General features: G+C 47.6%; 1 protein-coding gene across 2 annotated transcripts; it reads right to left on the bottom strand.

The window, feature by feature from the left end:
- Window positions 1-12,671: 12,671 nt before the first annotated feature.
- LOC136490268 (E3 ubiquitin-protein ligase UPL4-like) lies at window positions 12,672-16,170 on the bottom strand. 2 transcript variants are annotated; one of them, XM_066486752.1, is made up of 6 exons: window positions 15,871-16,170; window positions 14,456-14,566; window positions 13,976-14,055; window positions 13,429-13,496; window positions 13,185-13,343; window positions 12,672-13,105 (listed from the first exon to the last, which is right to left on the bottom strand). In XM_066486752.1, exons 1-3 carry the CDS (start codon window positions 16,138-16,140, stop codon window positions 14,044-14,046), a joined length of 393 nt encoding a protein of 130 aa, XP_066342849.1. In that variant the 5' UTR covers window positions 16,141-16,170; the 3' UTR covers window positions 12,672-13,105; window positions 13,185-13,343; window positions 13,429-13,496; window positions 13,976-14,043. The 2 variants fall into 2 exon arrangements, with proteins under 2 accessions (XP_066342849.1, XP_066342848.1); XM_066486751.1 differs by lacking the exon at window positions 13,976-14,055.
- Window positions 16,171-19,297: the final 3,127 nt, after the last annotated feature.

Raw genomic sequence — 19,297 nt, 5'->3', positions numbered from 1 at the left:
AGGAGAGCGGTAGCCTGGTGTGGTTGATCTTGTATAGGGTGTAACGAAAATGGTCCTAGCAAGGACTGTTATTCATTTTGGAAATTGAGTGACAACATAATCAATAGGACTAATGTTGTTTGCTAGTATACAAGACAATAGTACTAGGGATGCAAAGATGGACTTGAGCAAGACCATGATAGAGATCAAGCGATCAACATTCAAAGTGAAGGTCAAGGAGCTGCCATGAAGACATTAGAAGGCAAGCAAGAAGCACAAGACATAATACAAGCAAAGCCCCGACAAATGGACGTGAAGATCAACACTCAAATGTACACCAGAGTGGTGTTCCACAGCTTTCTGGTGACACTGGAACTCCTCGGTGGGTGCACCGGACCTTTGTGGTGAGGTCCAATCCGAGGTCTGAAGATGAAGAATGCCACATATACTTCCGGTGTGCACCGGATATCAATACACCGGAGCTTTAGCTTGAATTTGGTAGACATGCACCAAAACTCTCCGATGGTGAACCAGAGCTCCTCACCAAAGCTTGAGTATAGTGGCAATGTTGGAGGCGAGACCACAACAGAGAACACCGAAGCCCTTGAGTAATGCATGGGATTGAGCACCAGAGCTTACAGGTGCACTCCAGTGAGCAAACAGTGCCCTAGACAGTGCACCAGAGCTCTTTGGTGGTGCACCGGGCTTCAGCACTGGAGTTTGGATCCTCCAACAGCGGCAACAGTTAGTTTACGTGGTAGAGGCACTAGAGCTCTCCGGTCATTTCACTGGTGCTCACTGCTTTTGTAGCTTGAGGTCCAACAACTAGTTTAATACTTAGGGCTATATACTACCCTGTCCCCCCGCTGTCGAGGGCCATTTGGGAAATGTTGGAGCTTAAGGAACATAAAGTTGAGTTGGGGCTCAAACCTTAGTGCTCTAGCCATCAAAGTGTTTAATAGAAGATTAGGTGATTAGAGTTAGTGCTTTGCAAAGTACTATACTTACGCTAGTTTAGACCACAAATAGAGCTTGCTCTAGGCTTAGGTCTAGTGTTTAGTGAGGTTTGCATACCACAATGCCATCGGTGCTTGCGCGCACCATGACTTGTACACTATGGGCTATATACTCACAAATTGTTAGTCCACTAAATTAGTATGCAAATCTTCTGCAGTGCCGCGCCAGGAACCCCCATGCGTGCGGGCGCTGCGGAGCGGCGACGGCGGCGGTGGTGGTGGTGACTTGGTGTACTGCTGCTTACTCGTACTCCTCCTCACACGCCGCACCAGGAACTCGTACAGCTGTGTTCCCACATTGTTGTCCCACCATGCATAAGCACTTCTGGAATTCGACAACTAAGCACGGTTAGTCCTTTGTATCAATTAGCAGTGGGAAGCAACACTGACAAAGTCCACTAGCTTATATACACAAACAATAATTAAATGACTTTTGATTTCATCAATCGTGAAACAAATTTGTTTTGGCCTTGTTTGGTTCTTTTTTAAAAATGAATCAGAGAGAAAAGCTGCTGATTATTATATTAAAAAGGAGAAAATCTAGCCCGGGAAGATCGGGACCTCAACACGCACAATACTACCCCATCCCGCTCCAACTTTACACAATGTTACCACTCTACAACTGAAAACTATACAACTTCGGCTGCTCCACAAGCACCACATCACCACCCGCCGATTACCGCGTTGCATCAACATCACCCAGAAGACAAAGCCATCATGTCAGCATACCATCTTTCTCGCTTGCACCGTCATCGCCGACATTGTCCCACATTGAACCAATAGTTGCCATGCTGGGTTGGCCGCCACAGTTTGTTGCAAGCCATGTAGCCATCGCGCAGTCAATTCCGCTTATGCCATCAATCGACATTCTCCAACACCGAACTAGCCCTGCCAAGTAGAGGTAGCCACCGAAGTCCGTTGTAAGCGCCAAACCTAAGACATGAACAAGACAGTCGTCTCTAATATCCAATCATATCCTTCCACATCCGAAATGTCGAGTGGGGCTATGAACTGTCATCCCACGACCACCTTCCACCAAAACGGCCAACCACTATGCAGGACTGCCCGTGGCCTCACTGGTAGGTCACCTCAACAAAGCACTTATACTGCTCACCTCCTTCTGTGCCTGCCACTCTAGCCAACTTTGCAGACACCAATAGCACACAGTCCTACCATACCGTCGCTCAACAACTGACACACAGAAGCAAATAAAGTCCTCAAAACACTGCATCTCCATCCTCGATGTAGCCGCTTTTTGAGACTGCCGACACCTATACCATGAATTCACGCCATGGTCTCCACCGTCCTTTAATGAACTTTGCCTTGCAGATACCACCACCATTGCTTCCAGGTCGGACTCACCATGGCGAGCCAACATACTTACATACCACTGCAGCCCGCACCCACTGCAACAGCGACGCTCCACCAAGCCTCTTCGTTTGCAGCCACCTCACCATAGCTACTTGAACCCAGAAGCAACCCTGAGTTGCCATGCATGTCGCTGTCGGGCTGCTACAGCTGCATCAAGCCACTACTCGGGCTGTCGCCAACATGCCCCATGTGCACTGCATCCGCAAGGCACCACAACATCGACGCTCGCGGCACCGCATGGCCTTCGTGTCACTCAAGCACGACCACCACAAACTACCACACCACCGCGCCACTGGGCTACCACGTCCAGCTAGCCCCAATGCTCCATGAACAGAGAACGCGTCCTCCATTGTCGCATGTACGCCGCCACCATGTGTGGCTATCATCAAAAGGCCACTAGCAGCCAGCTCCATGCGTGGGGGTGACAAATCCGGGCAGGGAACGCGTGATACCCCACACCGGCGCCTGATTTGTGCCATTGGTCGTCGCCCCTCTTAGACCTTCTCCGACCGTGCAGGGAGCTCCACTAGACCGGCTACATCTAGCCACATCAAGCCTAGCATGGGTGCCGCCACCTCCGGTCGCGGCAACAGTTCCAAGCAATGGCACTAGAGCCGTGTCCCTGTGCATTGCAGGGGAGGCTAGGGACAATGAGCTCCACACAGATCCAGCCATGGAGCCTGTAGATCGGGCCTTAGGGCTAGAGGGTCTGGCCTCGAAGCTGTAGGAATTGGGCTCACCACCACCGTCGTAGATGCTGCTATTAGAAGAGACACCCACGAGAGAAGGCTCCGGGGAAAGAGGCCCCGCCGCCACCGTCATCCTGGTCTTGCGGATTTCCAGCTGCCCTGCTCTGGCGGCGGTGAGGCGGGGTGGGGCCAAGGGAACGAGTAGCTGGGTGGCAGCGCTGTGAGCCGCCCATGTTGCCCCTAGAGGTAGCGCAGGGGCCAATCTTGTTTGGTTCCCCTCAACGAAATGTTAGCTATGTTACTAGGAGGAAACTAACTAATATCTAATTGTTAGCTAGGTGGTAAGTAACACACTAGCTAGATTAGCTGACGATCCAAATGGTTCTCAAGTTCTCAACTAAGTTTTAGCAGCTAACTATTACCTTTAAGGGATAAAAAACGGCCCTTAGCTTGCTAGTACAGATTGTAAAATAATTTTGCATGTGACAGAAAATGGTGACATCCCTGTTAAATTAAAAGGGAATGAGAAATCTCCAAAGGAAGTCAACACAAACGACAAAAAACAAATTGTGAAATCAAGAAAGAATTCGACACGATTTTAAGCATGTTGTAATAGGGTAGGCTACCTTTTCTTAGATGCCATTGTGGCATTGTAACCGTAAGGGAACAACACACTGAAAAAGATAGCTGCGCCGTCTTCGCAATCATAAGTTTTCCTTGTTTTTCTTGAGCATTGTATAATTTCTGCAACCTCCATTTGCATGTTATTTACTTTGAATATATGAAGAACGAAGTGTCCATGCTCATGTCAAAAGCTGACCCTAAAGACGTAACCTCTATCTATGGATAATCTCCACAAGAAAGTCAAGGACGATGTGAAAAACTTATCAAGCCTGAGCTCCTTAGTATGGTTTGACCTGACCAACCTCTGTATTTCTGGTTGTAGTTACTCCGTGGGTTCATTATGTCTCAAACAATAGGATGCATATGTTACCTGTTGTGTGGTACATGGTGTGGTGAAGGTAATTTGCTTGGAATGCCATGTAAATCCGATCCCAGAGTATGTAAATTAATTTGGGCATCACTTGCATGTGAACAACAAAGCATGACGGGACGATCGAGTGATTCCTTAAATTTTATTTATTTGATTTGAGTTTTATATAAATAAAAAGTTCCATTCTCTTGATTGGCAATGTGTTCTTGGCGCCAGTATGTAGGGGAATTGATCCGCGTTGTGCATGGTCGCTATACTCTGAACGGTGTGCCAGCCAGAGGCTGCGTGCATTGAGGTCTGTTTTTTTTGTTGCAGGACCGTGAGCGTGCTGGACGCGGATTTGTTGACTTTGCTCTGCTAAGTCACATGCTGTAGTAACTTTATGTTCATCTACTGCGTCTATTTCAGATCCTACGGCCCTGGGTGATTCCTATAAAAAAGAGCCCACAATTCCAAATTTTCAGCTTGCCTCGTGGATGTGGGCGGGCGGACCTGTGCTGTGCCACGCCACAACGCGCCGCCATCCCTTCCACGCCGTGCCAGTGCCACCCTCCAGCGCCGCACCGCTCACCGGCTCACCACTGAGGTCATAAAGGAGCCATGGCCTAGCTTGTCACCGATTCGATGGCCAGAACGGCCCGTGCCGGCGTGCCCGAATCTCTGTCGCGCGTCGCCGATTCACTGGTGGCGAGTGATTCGCCACCACCATGCTCTATTTGCTGTTGCATGTCGTCGCTATATTGTCACCAGGTCCAGTTCCCTGCCTCTGCTCATCGAGTGCTCGCCGAAGAATGCGTGTGGCGCCTCTGCACGCGAGGCTACGTCCTCAAGGTGCACATCAGTCATGGCCGAGCAATCACCTTTGGCCTACGACCGCACTACGAGGCAGAGAGCAGATCAAGCGCTGGTGCAGCCACATGTTCGTGCGCAAGGACGAGCCATCAGTGCATTGCCGTGTCGAGGTGGGAACCTGTTCATCATCCTGGCCATGCACTGATGCACATGCACCTCGGCGGTGGATCACAAGCGGCTTCCTAAGCTCGTCGGTCTCCATCTCTCCTCCCGCTCTGAGATTGAGTTGCGCATGTAATCGAAGCCACATGCATATAGCTCCCTGTATTGGGGACACCGGCAGGCCCTACCACGTTCACGATTGGAATCGGGGAATGGAGAGTGCCTGGAAATTACAAAAAAAAAAGGTAGAGGGCCTTCGAGCGAATCATTTCCGCAGTGCAGTGCTTGACCTGAACAGACACAGCACGTACATGGATGCGCCAGGCCAACTGGCCAAGTCAGTGTCTTGCTCTGCTGTGTGAGCCCAGAGCGAGTGTGGACTGTGGACAGCAATTACCTGCGGACTGGTGTGATCATTTTTTTGAGGAAGATTGGCAGGGGCTCTGCCTTTTCATTCAGTAGGAAGCAGTTAAAACAAACTGTACAACAAAGGTAGTCTGAACAGAAAAGAGAAATCAAAAGGGCAGTAAAGAAAAGTAAACATAAAAACCTACAGCTATCCAAGGCCTGTAACTATGAGAAGCTATTCATCAGGGTCCTCTCTTGCAAATTGAAGCGACTGAATGTCATCCTTGATTGAATCCAGCAGATGCTGTACATCCATAGCTTTGTTGTCGAAAACTCGCCTGCATCGCTCCTTCCATAGATTCCAAGCTGTGTATACTACGATTTGTGCACGCTTTGGATCTGCACCTGCTGTATGTCCCTGTGCTGTGTTCAAGTGTGTCCACCAGTCCTTGATCCTTGATGTATGTTGGTTTTGCTTCAATCCTTGCTCTCCTGACCAGACCTCTACCAGTTGCCACACCCACTTGGAATAGGCGCCGTTGGCCATCATATATCCACATGGGATTCCGGCCTGCTGTAGCAAAGCTTACAGATTGGGTCAGCTTGACCTCCCCGCTTGCTAATTGTATCTGCCGTAGGTAGTTTTCTTTGAAACAATAGCCCGACGAAGAAACGACACTTAGGCTCCACTTTTGTTTTCCATATCTGATTCCAATTATGATCTGAACATGCACCGATGAACTGCGTGTTGTATGCGGACTTTGCTGAGTATTGGCCTGATGCTTCAAACCTCCAAGTGAACTGGTGTGATCATATATTGCTATTACCTAGCACCCAGGCCCCCGCGTCGCTCTCCCTGAGGGCGACTCGGGCGGCACCCCAGCGCCACCGCCGCAGGGTACTTCTGCGTGCCTCCTCGGCCCGGCTGCCGCTGGAGCCCAACGCCGGAGGTCCGGTCGATGGCAAGGAAGGTGGTGGCCAGGTCCAATCCCTCCATCCCATGGAGTTCCTGCGGTGAATTTAGGCGACGTCGCGGAGGAGCTGGTGGGCGGAGCTGCCGGCGCAGGTGCGGGCGGATCCACCTCCCCACGGCCGGATCTGCCTCCCCATCTGGCGCAGGCGACCTTCGTCGACCCGTCGGTGCCCGGCTCCCAGAGGTCCGGTGCTGGTCTCCTCCCCTCTCGATCCGGTGGCTTGGGGCCGTATCCGGTGGCCTGCTGGCTAGATTCGGTGATTCTTTGCCGGATCCGGCTAGGAGCCCATGCGTCTGCGGCGGCGGCTCTAGCCTGGGTGCGGGAACGGCGCCGGGGGCTGGGGCTGCAGGCGCTTGGTGCTTGGCGCTCCCATTGCGGCATCCGACGTCTTTCTCGCCCGGTGCCAGTGATGTGGTTTGACCGAGATCCACGGAGGGCTGGGAAGCGGGAGTGACGGCGGCAGTTCGGCACGGAGGCTGCTGGAGGTGTTGCGCGGCATGGTTGTTGCAGGGCCGGCTCGGCAGGGGGTGGGGACATTGGTGGGTTGGGCGACTGGGGCTTCTTCTGATCCCGGCCCTCTTCTCCCTGCCATCTGCCTTTCCCCTTCCCTGGGCTGGTTTTCATGGTGGAGCTGGCCGCACTAGTAGAGAAATGACCTTTGATCCAGCTCAAAATTTGGTTTTAGTCCCGGTATATTTCGCGTCCGGGACTAGAGAGACCTTTAGTCCCGGTTTGTAGCTCCAACTGGGACTAAAGGTCCCTGCCCAACGGTTAGTACGGCAGGCTTTTGCTGCAGTGGACCTTTAGTCCCGGTTGGAGCTACAAACCAGGATTAAAGGTTAACTTTTACTTCCGGTTGGTCCCTCCAACCAGGAGTAAAAGTCTACTCCCGGCTGGAGGCTCCGTCCGGGACTAGAAATGGACATTTAGTCCCGGTTGCTGTCTCCAACCGGGACTAAAGCTTGAAACTGTAATAGGCAGTCTTTTGGGCTGACACTAACAGGGTGCACGTTAGCTGAATCCAGTCTTTTCTGAACCATAATCTGCGGTCAAAGCATCCGCCATACCTGTGGCCAGTATACCATGCCATGCGTGGAGCGAACAATTATGACATGATCGGACCAGAAGGCCAGAAATCAGCATAGGTGAATTGATAGTCTGTTCGTTCGGCTGCTGTGCCGGTGGGGGCTCAGCTATAGCCTCAGACCGTCGTCAGACGCATTCACGGCTGCTCTATCTACACATGCCGACACATGCAACATGCATGGGTCCGATGCAACTGAACACGACCAAATCAATTAGTCCCGGCTGGTATTACGAGCCGAGACTAAAGGTACACCTTTAGTCCCAGCTGGTATTACCAGCCGGGACTAAAGATCTTTTAGTCCTGGGCGTTTACAGGAGCCGGCTCGACCTGAAGCCCACACATAGGAGAGAGCATATACCAGAATAGAGCGGCCCAGTACGCAATATGCTGGAATTGCTGGCCAGTCCCACCTATTAGCACCACCTCGCTTGCTCAGAAGAGTGAAAGCTAACTTAAAAGCTCAGCTCCGGAGCCATGAACCACGATCTTACTTGAACAGGATCTGTTCTATAAGATCATACCGCTGCATCCTTGACTAAAAGTCCTTCGTACATTAAAAACGTGTAGAATATGTATATTCTAGCAGCGTAGAATTCGTATTCGAAAGCCAAAACGAATCATCAATTGAAAATAGAAACAAAAAAAAATGAAAGTCCCGGTAGCAACGTAGAATGCGAACGAATCATCAATTGAAAATAGAAAAAAAAAGAAAAAGAAAATAGAAACAAATAAATAAAAAAAATAAAACCTTTAGTCCCGGTTGGTATTACCAACCGAGACTAAAGGGCCGGCCCACGTGGCCAGGCCGGGAGGCCTCTTTAGCCCCGGTTGGTATTACCAACCGGGACTAAAGGACCTTTAGTCCCGGACGCGAAACCGGGACTAAAGGAGGGGCCCTTTAGTCCCGGATTTGTGCTCCCGGTTACAAAACCGGGACTAAAGGGGGTTGAGAACCGGGAGTACAGCTCGTTTCTCTACTAGTGCCGGTTCTGCCTGTTGCTGGCCGGCATTGCCGGTTGCGGTGGGGGCGGACTCTCCGGCGGGTTCCCTCGACGCTTCTCCTGGTCGACGTCCCTAGGGGCGGCGTCTAGGCACCGCACCCTGCCTCCTGGTAGGGTTGGGCCTCTGGCGGCGACGGTGTGGAGGTGGTTTGAGGTGGGGGCGAAAGCGTGGACAACGATGTATGCGGACGTCGTTCCCTTCTTGAAGGCGTCCTTTCCTACCTCTTCTCCTACCGTACTGGATGTTGCCGTTGAAAACCTCCCTTGGCAGGCTACCATGTCGGCGCTTTTAGCATCGTTTCCTCCTTGGCATGGCTAGGCATTCCAGTTTCGCGATTGATCCTTGCTGTTTGGTGTTGCTCGGCAGGACGTCGTCTTCTTCGGTCCTTGGTAGTTGATAGTTGAGTTGTTTAGTTGGGTCACTCTGACCAAGTTGGATGAAGTAGTGGTGTGAGTTGTGATAGTTGCCCAGTTGTTGTACCAAAGTTGCTAGGATGAGTGGAGCACTCTCCTGAGTTGTATGGTTTTTAGACCCAGTTTCCGCTCAAAAAACTGGGTGGGCATTTGCCTTTTTTTCTTTCATCGTCTAATAGAAATCGCGGCAAAGCTTTTGCCGTCCTTTCGGAAAAAAAAACTGGTGTGACAGCACATACCGCTAGCTTGAAGCTTCGAACTCTTTTCCTCAGTGCTAGGATGCATCGTGTCAGGATCTTCAAACCTGAGGAACAGCAATTCAGGATGGGGCGATGATGAGAGAAGAATATGGAATGGGTATGAATCAACAATAATTTGGGATATAAGAACAAGAATGGAGATTGGAGATGATGGACTGTAAAATAGGATTCTAACTAGTTCTACTTTGAACAGAGATGAATAGCAATCACTAGATTTCATATTCAGCTTCAGGTACATGTATGGCCTTTTATATCCTTGAGGTTACCACTACTACAAAATGTTTATCCGCGGCGGCCGTTTTTGGTTTCCCGCGGCGGGCAAACCGGTCCGCCACTGCCGGGAAGTCACGGCAAATCGTGGCCTTCCTGCGGCGGGCTGCTTTGCCCGCCGCGGTTAATCGATTTACCGCAACGGGCACCTAAGGAAGCCCGCCACGGTAAATCATTTGGAAAAAACAAAAAAAAGAAGAAAAGCCCACACGGGCTTGGATCTGGGCCGCACTGGACCTAGATCTCGCCGTCGACGTCGATCCGCCGCCGTCACCTGGATCCGCCGCAGCTCCAGCCCGATCGCGCCACCGTTAGATCTGCCGTCGGCACCTCCGCCCGGACCGCCCCCGCCTGGATCCGCCCGATGTAGAAGAGGAAGGAGGCGCTCGCGGCAGATCAGGCCTCCCAGGCCACGCCATTGCCGGATCCGCCGCCGGGGCCTCCACCGGGGGCCACCCCCGCCTGGATCTGCCCAGTGGAGAAGGGGAAGGAGGAGCTTGCGGCGGATCCGGCCTCCCCGGCCGCGCCACCGCCGGATCCGCCGCCGAGACCTCCGGCAGGGCTGCCGTCGCCTGGATCTGCCCAGCGGAGAAGGGGAAGGAGGGGCTCGCAGTGGATCCGGCCTCCCCGGCCGCGCCACCACCGGATCCGCCACCGGGGCCTCCGCCAGGGCCGCCGTCGCCTGGATCTGCCTGGTGGAGAAGGGGAAGGAGGGGCTCGCGGCAGATCCGGCCTCCCCGGTAGCGCCACCGCCGGACCCGCGGCCGTCCATGCCTGGATCCGCGGCCGGCGCCCTCGATCCACGCCTGGATCCGCATCCGTCCACACCGGCGCCCTCGCCTAGATCCACGGCCGCGACGCCGCGCCACCGCGTGCCTCGAGCCGCCGTCCACCGCCTGTTGAGGGAGGAGGAGAGGGAAGAGGAGGGCCGCCGGTTGAGGGAGGACGAGGAGGAGAGGAAGGGAGGAAGATGGACGCCGTGCCTCGTGCGAGAGGACCGAGAGGAGTGGTGGCTACCGCCGGTTGAGGGAGGAGAGGATCGGAGGAGAGGGAGAGAGTGGCTGCCGGTTGAGGGAGGAGTGGTGGAGTGAAAACCCTAAAACCCCCGTATATATAAGCCCGATAAATCAGAATTGGATACGGGCCTCGCTGGTGTGCCTATTGGGCTGTGGCCTTTTCCGTGGCGGGCCTTATAATGTGTCCGCCACGAAAAATCGATTTATCGTAGCGGGCACCTTAAGACGGCCGCCACGGTTAATAGGGTATTTTCTGTGGCGGGCATCTTAATATGCCCGCCAAGGTAAATCGTTTTACCGTGACGGGCAAAAATGCCCGTAGCGGAAAATAAAAAGTGCCCACCGCAGTAAATCGTGGGATTTACCGTGACGGACAAAAATAGGAGCCCGCCACGGAGACCTTCGGGACGACGCTGCGCAAATTGAATTTTGTAGTAGTGTACAGTGATGAAAATAAAAGATAAGCAAAACTGTTATTAAGATGTTTTTTCTTGCATGCAATGCTTCTTATCCGTTTGATTAGGTGAACCGGCCGATTAACCCATGCTCAGGCTAAGAAAAATTTTATGAGATATAATAAACATTAGAAGTTTGAATTTAGTGTGTACAACTAATCAAAATTAGTTATCATTTTCTACACCTGTCATTCTTCATTTTTAACAAAATGCACGTACATATACATATTATATAATCTCTATCCATTGCAATGGGCTTATCAATTACTCCATCTTTGTGGCACTAGTGTTCAATATGCATGCATTTGGTTAAGATTTTAGCTTAAGTTTCGGTCGCTCTTATTGTGACAAATTCAAACGTAATTTTTCATCCATAGATGATTTTCAAATGAAAAAGTTGTCAACTTCAAAGTTTTATAACTTTTCAAGATCTAAAACATTCATTTGGTCCTTTCTCCATCCGAGGTTGTTTAACATTTTTTAAGTTCAAATGTGAGAAAATTAACCATAATTTTCCATGCATAGATGAATTCTAATGAAAAAGTTGTCAGCGACGAAGTTACATAACTTTTTGAGATCTACATTTTTCATTTTGGTCATTTCTCCATCCGAGATCATTTGAAAAAAATCAAATTTCAAATGTGAGAAAATCAATCATAATTTTCCATACATAGATGAATTTTAATGAAAACATTGTCAACTATAAAGTTTCATAACTTATTGAGATCTACAACTTTCGCTTTGGTCGTTACTCCATCTGAGGTCATTTGAAAAATTCAAATTTCAAATGTGAAAAATTCAAACGTAATTTTCCATGCATACATGATTTTAAATGAAAAGGTTGTCAACTACAAAATTGCATAACTTTTCGAGATCTACAACTTTCGTTTTGATCGTTTCTCCATCCGAGATCGTTTGAAAAATTGATTTCTAGAGATGGCAGCAAATAGGGGTATTTTTATAGGCGGCTGGAAATAGTAGCCGCCTCTAAAAATCGATTTTTCAGAGGCGGCTTATTTTGGAGGCCATTATAGAGGCAGTTCTATATTGACCTGCCTGTATAGTGAAAAGCCTTCCGTCTTTAGAAATCCTTGTTGTAGTAGTGTAGGAGATCAATCTTTCCTTAGGAATATGTAACTGTCGGGAAACTTGCTGACACAGACTAGGTTGACAACATGTAAAGCTGATATCCCTACACTACTAGAGGCCGCGGCTTTGCCGAGTGTTTTTACACTCGGCAAAGGCTTTGCCGAGTGTAGCACTCGGCAAAGTCCGCTCGGCAAAATTTTTCTCGGCAAAGGGTCTTTGCCGAGTGCTTTTTATCGGGGCACTCGGCAAAATAAAAAAATAATTTTGCCGAGTGCTTGGGGCGGCACTCGGCAAAATATTTTCGGCCGTTAACGGTTATTTTGCCGAGTGCCCGACCCAGCACTCGGCAAAAAAAAATTATTTTTTTTTAAAAATTACTTTGCCGAGTGCCCCAGCCCAGGCACTCGGCAAAGTTTTTTTTAATTTTTTTTAAATTACTTTGCCGAGTGCCCCAGCCCAGGCACTCGGCAAAGTTTTTTTTATTTTTTTTAAAAAATTACTTTGCCGAGTGCCCCTGCCCAGGCACTCGGCAGAGTTTTTTTATTTTTTTTAAATAATTTCTTTGCCGAGTGCCCGCACTCGGCAAAGAATTTCTGAATTTTTTTTAAAAAAAATACTTTGCCGAGTGCCTGGGCAGGGGCACTCGGCAAAGTACTTTTTTAAAAAAAATTAAAAAAAAAACTTTCAGGGCCCAAAACTGCCAGCAGGGATGTTCCAACAAAGCAGCAAGTTCATATAAATATACTAGTAAATCACTAGGGAAAATCTCTGACATTATCTTCATTTCACCAAACTTCATCAGTTCATATAAATATACTAGTAAATCAATATCACATGCAAAAGAAAAACTATTGAATGCACATGAGTCAAGGGAAGAGCACACGCGTAATCTTTTGCTTTGCTTATAAAAAGAAAAGTATACATCATGATAGCTATAAAAAAAATTATTGTTATCAGCGAGCAACAGAACACATCCGCTATGCACATCTTGTACTACTTGGCTAGAAGTAAAGATGTGAAAAGGCCAACCTGATTGTTTTGTTTTTCCAGAGGCAAGTATGGCATGCCATGGGAGATGTCTGAAGTGATCAAAATCCCCTTTATTGTGCTACTAACACCCAGCTCAAATAGAGACTTCACTGCCACAAGTGAAGTACAGGCTAGCTTAGCAAGAAGCCCAATCAGATTCTGCAACCACGAGACACAATAGTCAGCTGCCTCAACACATATCGAGCACACGCAACAAATTGTTGTAGAGAAAACATACACTGCATGTCGATGGGCTAAGGGCCGTGAGTCCACCAGTGTGGATCAAAGGTAGGACCTTCTCTATAACACCCTGGTGACAGAGCTGGTCCACAAGATCAACTGAAGTGCTAAAGGAGTCCACGATGCTTATCAAGCAAGCTGCAACCTTCTCCACTATCTGGAAATTGACATCACTTAGAAACAAAAGCAGAGCACTCTTTACATGCCAAAATGATCTCAGTTATATGGGGGAACAACAGTACCATTTTGTCCTCAGATTGCAGAAGATTACAGAGAGTTGGGACCGAATCCAGAACAAACTGGGAGCAATCTGCTCATGTGTACACTTGCACATCGAATTAATAGTACACTTGTAAAATAGAAACAACAAAGGCAAACTGCTCATGTGTGCAAGCCCCAAAAAATTCAGTATCAATAGAAACTAGAGGCGAGATAATTAAGATTGGAATGTCACTGCACTAAAAAACAATGATCAGGCCAGCGACTACATACACCGGATACCCAAAATACCTTTGCTCCTATTAGTTTTCAGAGTCCTCTAACATTCGAACAACTGGGGACAATTATTGTTGGAAAAATGGTATTTGAAGTAATGCTTCGTTGGAGGACTAAGCATTTGGTTGTCAACAAAATTTGTGAGAAAAGAAAGCTAAGATCAAACAAAAGCATCCATGACCACAGACACAGAGTAGAATTTGATGGGCGTCCAGTGTCAAGTTAGTTTCTTATGCACAAAAAATGATGCTTGTGACTGCAAATAGATCTGGATATATACATCAATACTAGTACCTTATCTCAAAGGCCACGTGAGGTTATTGTCAGAACTCCTAAAACACTTCCGCGCAGATGATGGTCCTCTAGCTTAGAACCTGTGCGGTGGCTGCTAACTTATCAACAATGTTTTAGCTAGCTGTATTGAAGAATAATTAGTTCTTAGTTGTTCCTATACACAACATGGTTATTTGATCCAGGTGCAGAGATATTATCAGTCAGAGAACCGAATAATTTTTATCAGATTGTATAGTGTATACATCTATCCTATTGTATATAAATTCAGTTCTAAATGAGCCATGTTTAGGAACAGGGAAACAATACTATACTGAAATTGATATATTCTAATCTGTTCTAGTTGAACTGAAAACCCATCAAAATCAGCACGCCTAGATTTCAGATCGTATCTGACCATGCACATGCTACAATTTCATTCCATATGTACAAAAAAAAAACCAGCAACCTCGGCTAGTGAAATACAAGTGAAAAGCAATATACATGTATATTACTCCAACAACAATGTAGATTCCTTTGGGTGTCGTAGTCCAGAATGGAATGTCGCCAGTCCTGGTACCCTGCTATTGCGCGGTTGCACCATACAGCATAGCCCTGTGGAAAATCTTTGGATTCCTCAGTGAGAGATCTCATAATGCATCACGAGACAACGAAACATCGCTGCTGATGCCAAGGCCGATAAGTCACAGGAGGAGTTGAATGGATGATTGGAGCAGGATGGAAGCCAGCACCGCCACTGCCAAATACACGGTGAACCCACGGAGGAGCTAGACTACAGCCACCATGAGAAATGAACTGCCTCTGCCAGGCGAGAAAAAGGAGGAACCACCCTCTTCCCCCCTGTCCGATGACCGAAAAGTTGAGGGAAAAAACTAACATAAAAAGGAAGAAGAAAGGAGGGGCGGTGGAAACGAACGAAAGGGAGGCGCCAAGGCTGTTTTTGGTGGCTTGGGAAATAGCTTATTGGGCATCCACAAGCCCTTGTGACCAACTTTATTTCTAACCACAAAATTTCATTGTTTGAATAACAAATACTGTTTCTTTTCTTGGATGCACATATACTTATGGCCATATGTATTCTTAGCCGTAAAAATTATATTTTCGAACCACATTGTTTCCTGAGTACTCTGTTGTCAAACCACACGGAGTACTCTGTTGAGTAGATAAAAGATCATGCATCGTAAAAAGGCAAAACTAGATAGACTACTCAAGAAAATTATATTTGACCAAAAAACATTAATTTGTAGCATACAGCTACATGCAAGGAGTATTTTATTTTCCTATGTAAATTGATAGAAGTGAACAGGAAAGGAGGAAATATTTTCTATCTCATGCAGAGCAAATACTTGAAGATGTTTACTTAACTAAGAAAGATAAGTGAACTGGATCACGGAATAAGACTGTTGTGAGTGTCTACAGCTGTTTATTCTGGAGGCACAAAAAAAACAAAATAGAGAACAGGTATGAGATCAGGACCGAGTGTTCCTACTGAAACATATTTCATATTTGTACTGAAGCGTTCTCAAGTGGGCAATAGGTAGAAGATAAAACAACAATATGAGTAGCAGTCCATTAGATTAAACAAGTCTTGCAAATGTTGACTGAAAATAAACTAAAATAAAGTAAAAAAGGTAATAAGATGCACAACTAAACTGAAAGTTAAAAGACAGAAAAAAGGTCTGGCTCCTCATCAATCCTCACTATACAACCTGTAGTAATCTGTGAACGATAAATACAAATAAGGTATATCTAAGTAAGCTAAACAATCTGCAGGCTCATTTCACGCAACAAGGAAAAGGCCAGAGAACAGAAGTACCCAAGGAAGCAGAGCACAAATCTGATTTTGATGGCAGATGAGATGATGCCATCGGTGGCAAGCCTGAGCACTATAATGTTACCTGCTCAGCTACATCGAGGTACTCGATGGCTAGCAGCCGGGAGCAGAGCACGGGGAGGAGGCCGTGGCGGACAACGGCGTCCCCGGCGCGCGGCATGGCGTCGCAGAGGTACGTGATGGCGCGCACGGACAGCAGAATCACGTCCGGGGTAGCCCCCGTGCCATCGCCGCCGCCGCCGGCCCGCCGCACCAGCGCCCGCGCGGCTGCCTCCGTGGGGAAGTACCCGCCGGCGTCCTCCGCGCAGAACGACAGCGCCTCGCAGAGCTCCATGAGCGGCGGCTGTGGTGGGCGCGGGGGCGAGCGGGTGTGGCTGGGGCGTTTTTTTAGGGTTGGGCCGGTGGGCTTTTACTCGTCAATTTTTTTTAAAAAAAAAATCAACTTTGCCGAGTGCCCCCATGGCACTCGGCAAAATATTTTTTTTTATTTTGGGCCCAAATTTTTTTCTGGGGCCCTGTGACAGTATTTCAAACTCTATTTTAAAATTTGGGGCAATTTTGACTTTTTTTGATATATTTTATTAGTTTATTTCATTTCGTCGAATTTTTCGGGATATTTTAAATTTGAACTGCAGGTACATGGAATAATGGACTTTGGTCATCCAAAAATTGATACTCATGATATTTAGGGTATGTTTAGGCTGTATCCAGGAACTCACATGAAATATCGAGCATCTCGTTGACGTAACATGTCGAGGTACTTGCCAGAAATGTGATTTTAAATTATGGTACCTCGATATGTTACGTCAACGAGATGCTCGATATTTCATGTGAGTTCCTGGATACGGCCTAAACATACCCTAAATATCATGAGTATTAATTTTTGGATGACCAAAGTCCATTATTTCATGTACCTGCAGTTCAAATTTGAAATATCCCGAAAAATTCGACGAAACGAAATAAACTAATAAAATATATCAAAAAAAGTCAAAATTGCCCCAAATTTTAAAATAGAGTTTGAAATACTGTCACAGGGCCCCAGAAAAAAATTTGGGCCCAAAATAAAAAAAATAAATATATTTTGCCGAGTGCCATGGGGGGCACTCGGCAAAGTGGGCTTTGCCGAGTGTCGGCCCAGGGGGCACTCGGCAAAGTTGATTTTCAAAAAAAAAAAATTTTGCCGAGTGCCTCGCGCTAACACTCGGCAAAATAAGTTTTAAAAAATTTAAAAAAAAATTTGCCGAGTGCCCAAGGCTTACACTCGGCAAAATATGTTTTTAAAAAATAAAAAAAATTTGCCGAGTGCCGCGGCACTCGGCAAAGCCCAGTTTTGCCGAGAGCCAGGCTTTGCCGAGTGCCTGGCACTCAGCAAAGCCACCTTTGCCGAGTGCTTTATTTTGCCGAGTGCGGCATTCGGCAAAATATTGCTTTGCCGAGTGCCCGGATAAAAAGCACTCGGCAAAGTCTCAGGCACTCGGCAAAGTACAGTTTTCCAGTAGTGCTAGGAATCCTAGTCTCTACTCTCTAGGGTAAGGACCTGACTTGGCATGAAGGCTTTCCCTAGGAATATCATTGGTAGGGAAAAGAAAGACCTTTCTTTGTAAATAGCATTTAGTAAATATTTTTTATTAGAGCTAAAATACAATTCAATATTTGAACTAATAAAGGACAATATCGAAATTTGAATTCAACTAAAAACATTGAAATGCACGTGAATAGGAATATAAACATTAGTTTCATCATTCAATCAACATTCATGAATCCATACATTTTACAGTTGTATCTTCACAACACAACCTACTTAGTACACACATCCCTATTTTTGCTACTCTAGTAGACATCTATAGCAACTCCCTACCGCACACAAGAGATGACTAGCTTCTTAACTAAGATGCAAGGAAAACCACTACAACTCATGTCGAATGTGAGGAAAGCCACTCCAAACCATTTTTCGACAGTAACTAATGTCAATTCAATGAAACTCATCCTCTAGAGCCAACACTTGTAGTTGCATTCACATGGCAGCGAAACACCCCATTAGCGATCCTACTTATCGTTTCATCTGGGGTTTCCATCCCAACAGATGAACCAATCGTGCCAACCTATGCAATTAAACAAGTCAAAAATTTAGAAAAGGAACTAATTATGTTTACATGATAAACACTATACAAATAAATATGGGGCTTAAGCGTTTATGCCACTACTTTCATGTCAAATGGTGATTTTGCCCTTGTTTTTTTTTAACTTTATGATTTTACCCCTACGTTTTTAAAACGAAGTGAGAGTTTACCGTTACCAAGTAGTCTTAACGGTGTTACTTTTGGACAAAAGGACAAGTTTGCCCATATGATTTTGCCCGTATTTTATTTTGCTCTTTGTGTTTTTGCCCCTATTTTCATATCAATGGGGTCCTTGATGCCGCAACAGAAATCTCTTCTATGAAAGCACATCTTTCAGCATTCCCTGAGGCTTTGACTTGTTGTAATTTCTATGTCTGCTCAAGAGAAAAGAAACATTAGCTTCAAGAATGAATGCACCAGGATATGCCAACTTTCTGAGTTCAGCTATTCCACATCTGACAAGAACTTTGCCCAGACTTCAAGGACACAAGTGGCGACGAAATGCTTCATTCCCTGAGGCTTTGACTTGTTGTAATTTCTATGTTTGCTCAAGAGAAAAGAAACATTAGCTTCAAGAATGAATGCACCAGGATATGCCAACTTTCTGAGTTCAGCTATTCCACATCTGACAAGAACTTTGCCCAGACTTCAAGGACACAAGTGGCGACGAAATGCTTCATTCCCTGAGGCTTTGACTTGTTGTAATTTCTATGTTTGCTCAAGAGAAAAGAAATATTAGCTTCAAGAATGAATTCACCAGGATATGCCAACTTTCTGAGTTCAGCTATTCCACATCTGACAAGAACTTTGCCCAGACTTCAAGGACACAAGTGGCGACGAAATGCTTCAAGCTTCACCAGGGGGCAATAACCTAGCAAAAATCTCGCCTTTACAAACCTAAACGCCTTGACGTCATAAGATTGCACTACAGCCGCATACCACCGGTGTGACGAAATTGACGGCGCAAGAGACCAAGAACAGGCAACTGAATTTCCTAAATCTACACGGATTAACAGGGGGACACGCTAGATTCCTTGGACAACCAATGCCATTCGCCAGGCCCCTCACAAAGGATGGTCGCGTGCCTCCCTTGCGCCATAGGGGGATGGTCGCGTACCTCCCTAGCGCCGCCGGGTGTACGGTGGCCGCGCCTCCCTAGCGCCGCCGGGTGTACGGTGGCCGCGCGCCCTCCCGCAAGCCCCCGGGGTGTGGCTGCGCGCCTCCCGTGCGCCCTGCCTAGTGCCGCCTGGGGTGGCCGCGTGCCCTCCCGCACACAGCCAGGGGTACCCGCGGCCCACGTGCTATCCTGCGCGCCAGCGGGGTGCCCGTGTGACCTCCCGCGCGCGCCGGGGATTAGCCGCGCGGCCTCCT

This window comes from Miscanthus floridulus, chromosome 10 (assembly GCF_019320115.1).
Source record: "Miscanthus floridulus cultivar M001 chromosome 10, ASM1932011v1, whole genome shotgun sequence".
NCBI lineage: Eukaryota > Viridiplantae > Streptophyta > Magnoliopsida > Poales > Poaceae > Miscanthus > Miscanthus floridulus.
This window is presented reverse-complemented; position numbering and strand designations above follow the sequence as displayed.

Excerpts from the sequence above, each read along its gene's own strand:
- LOC136490268 (XM_066486751.1), bottom strand. The coding sequence starts at position 16,140 with ATGGAGCTCTGCGAGGCGCTGTCGTTCTGCGCGGAGGACGCCGGCGGG. Across the intron at positions 14,567-15,870 it reads ACCTCGATGTAGCTGAGCAG|GGCTATGCTGTATGGTGCAA; the intron begins GTAACATTATAG and ends GATTTTCCACAG. Across the intron at positions 13,497-14,455 it reads GTTGTTGGAGTAATATACAT|ATTGCTCCCAGTTTGTTCTG; the intron begins GTATATTGCTTT and ends ACACATGAGCAG.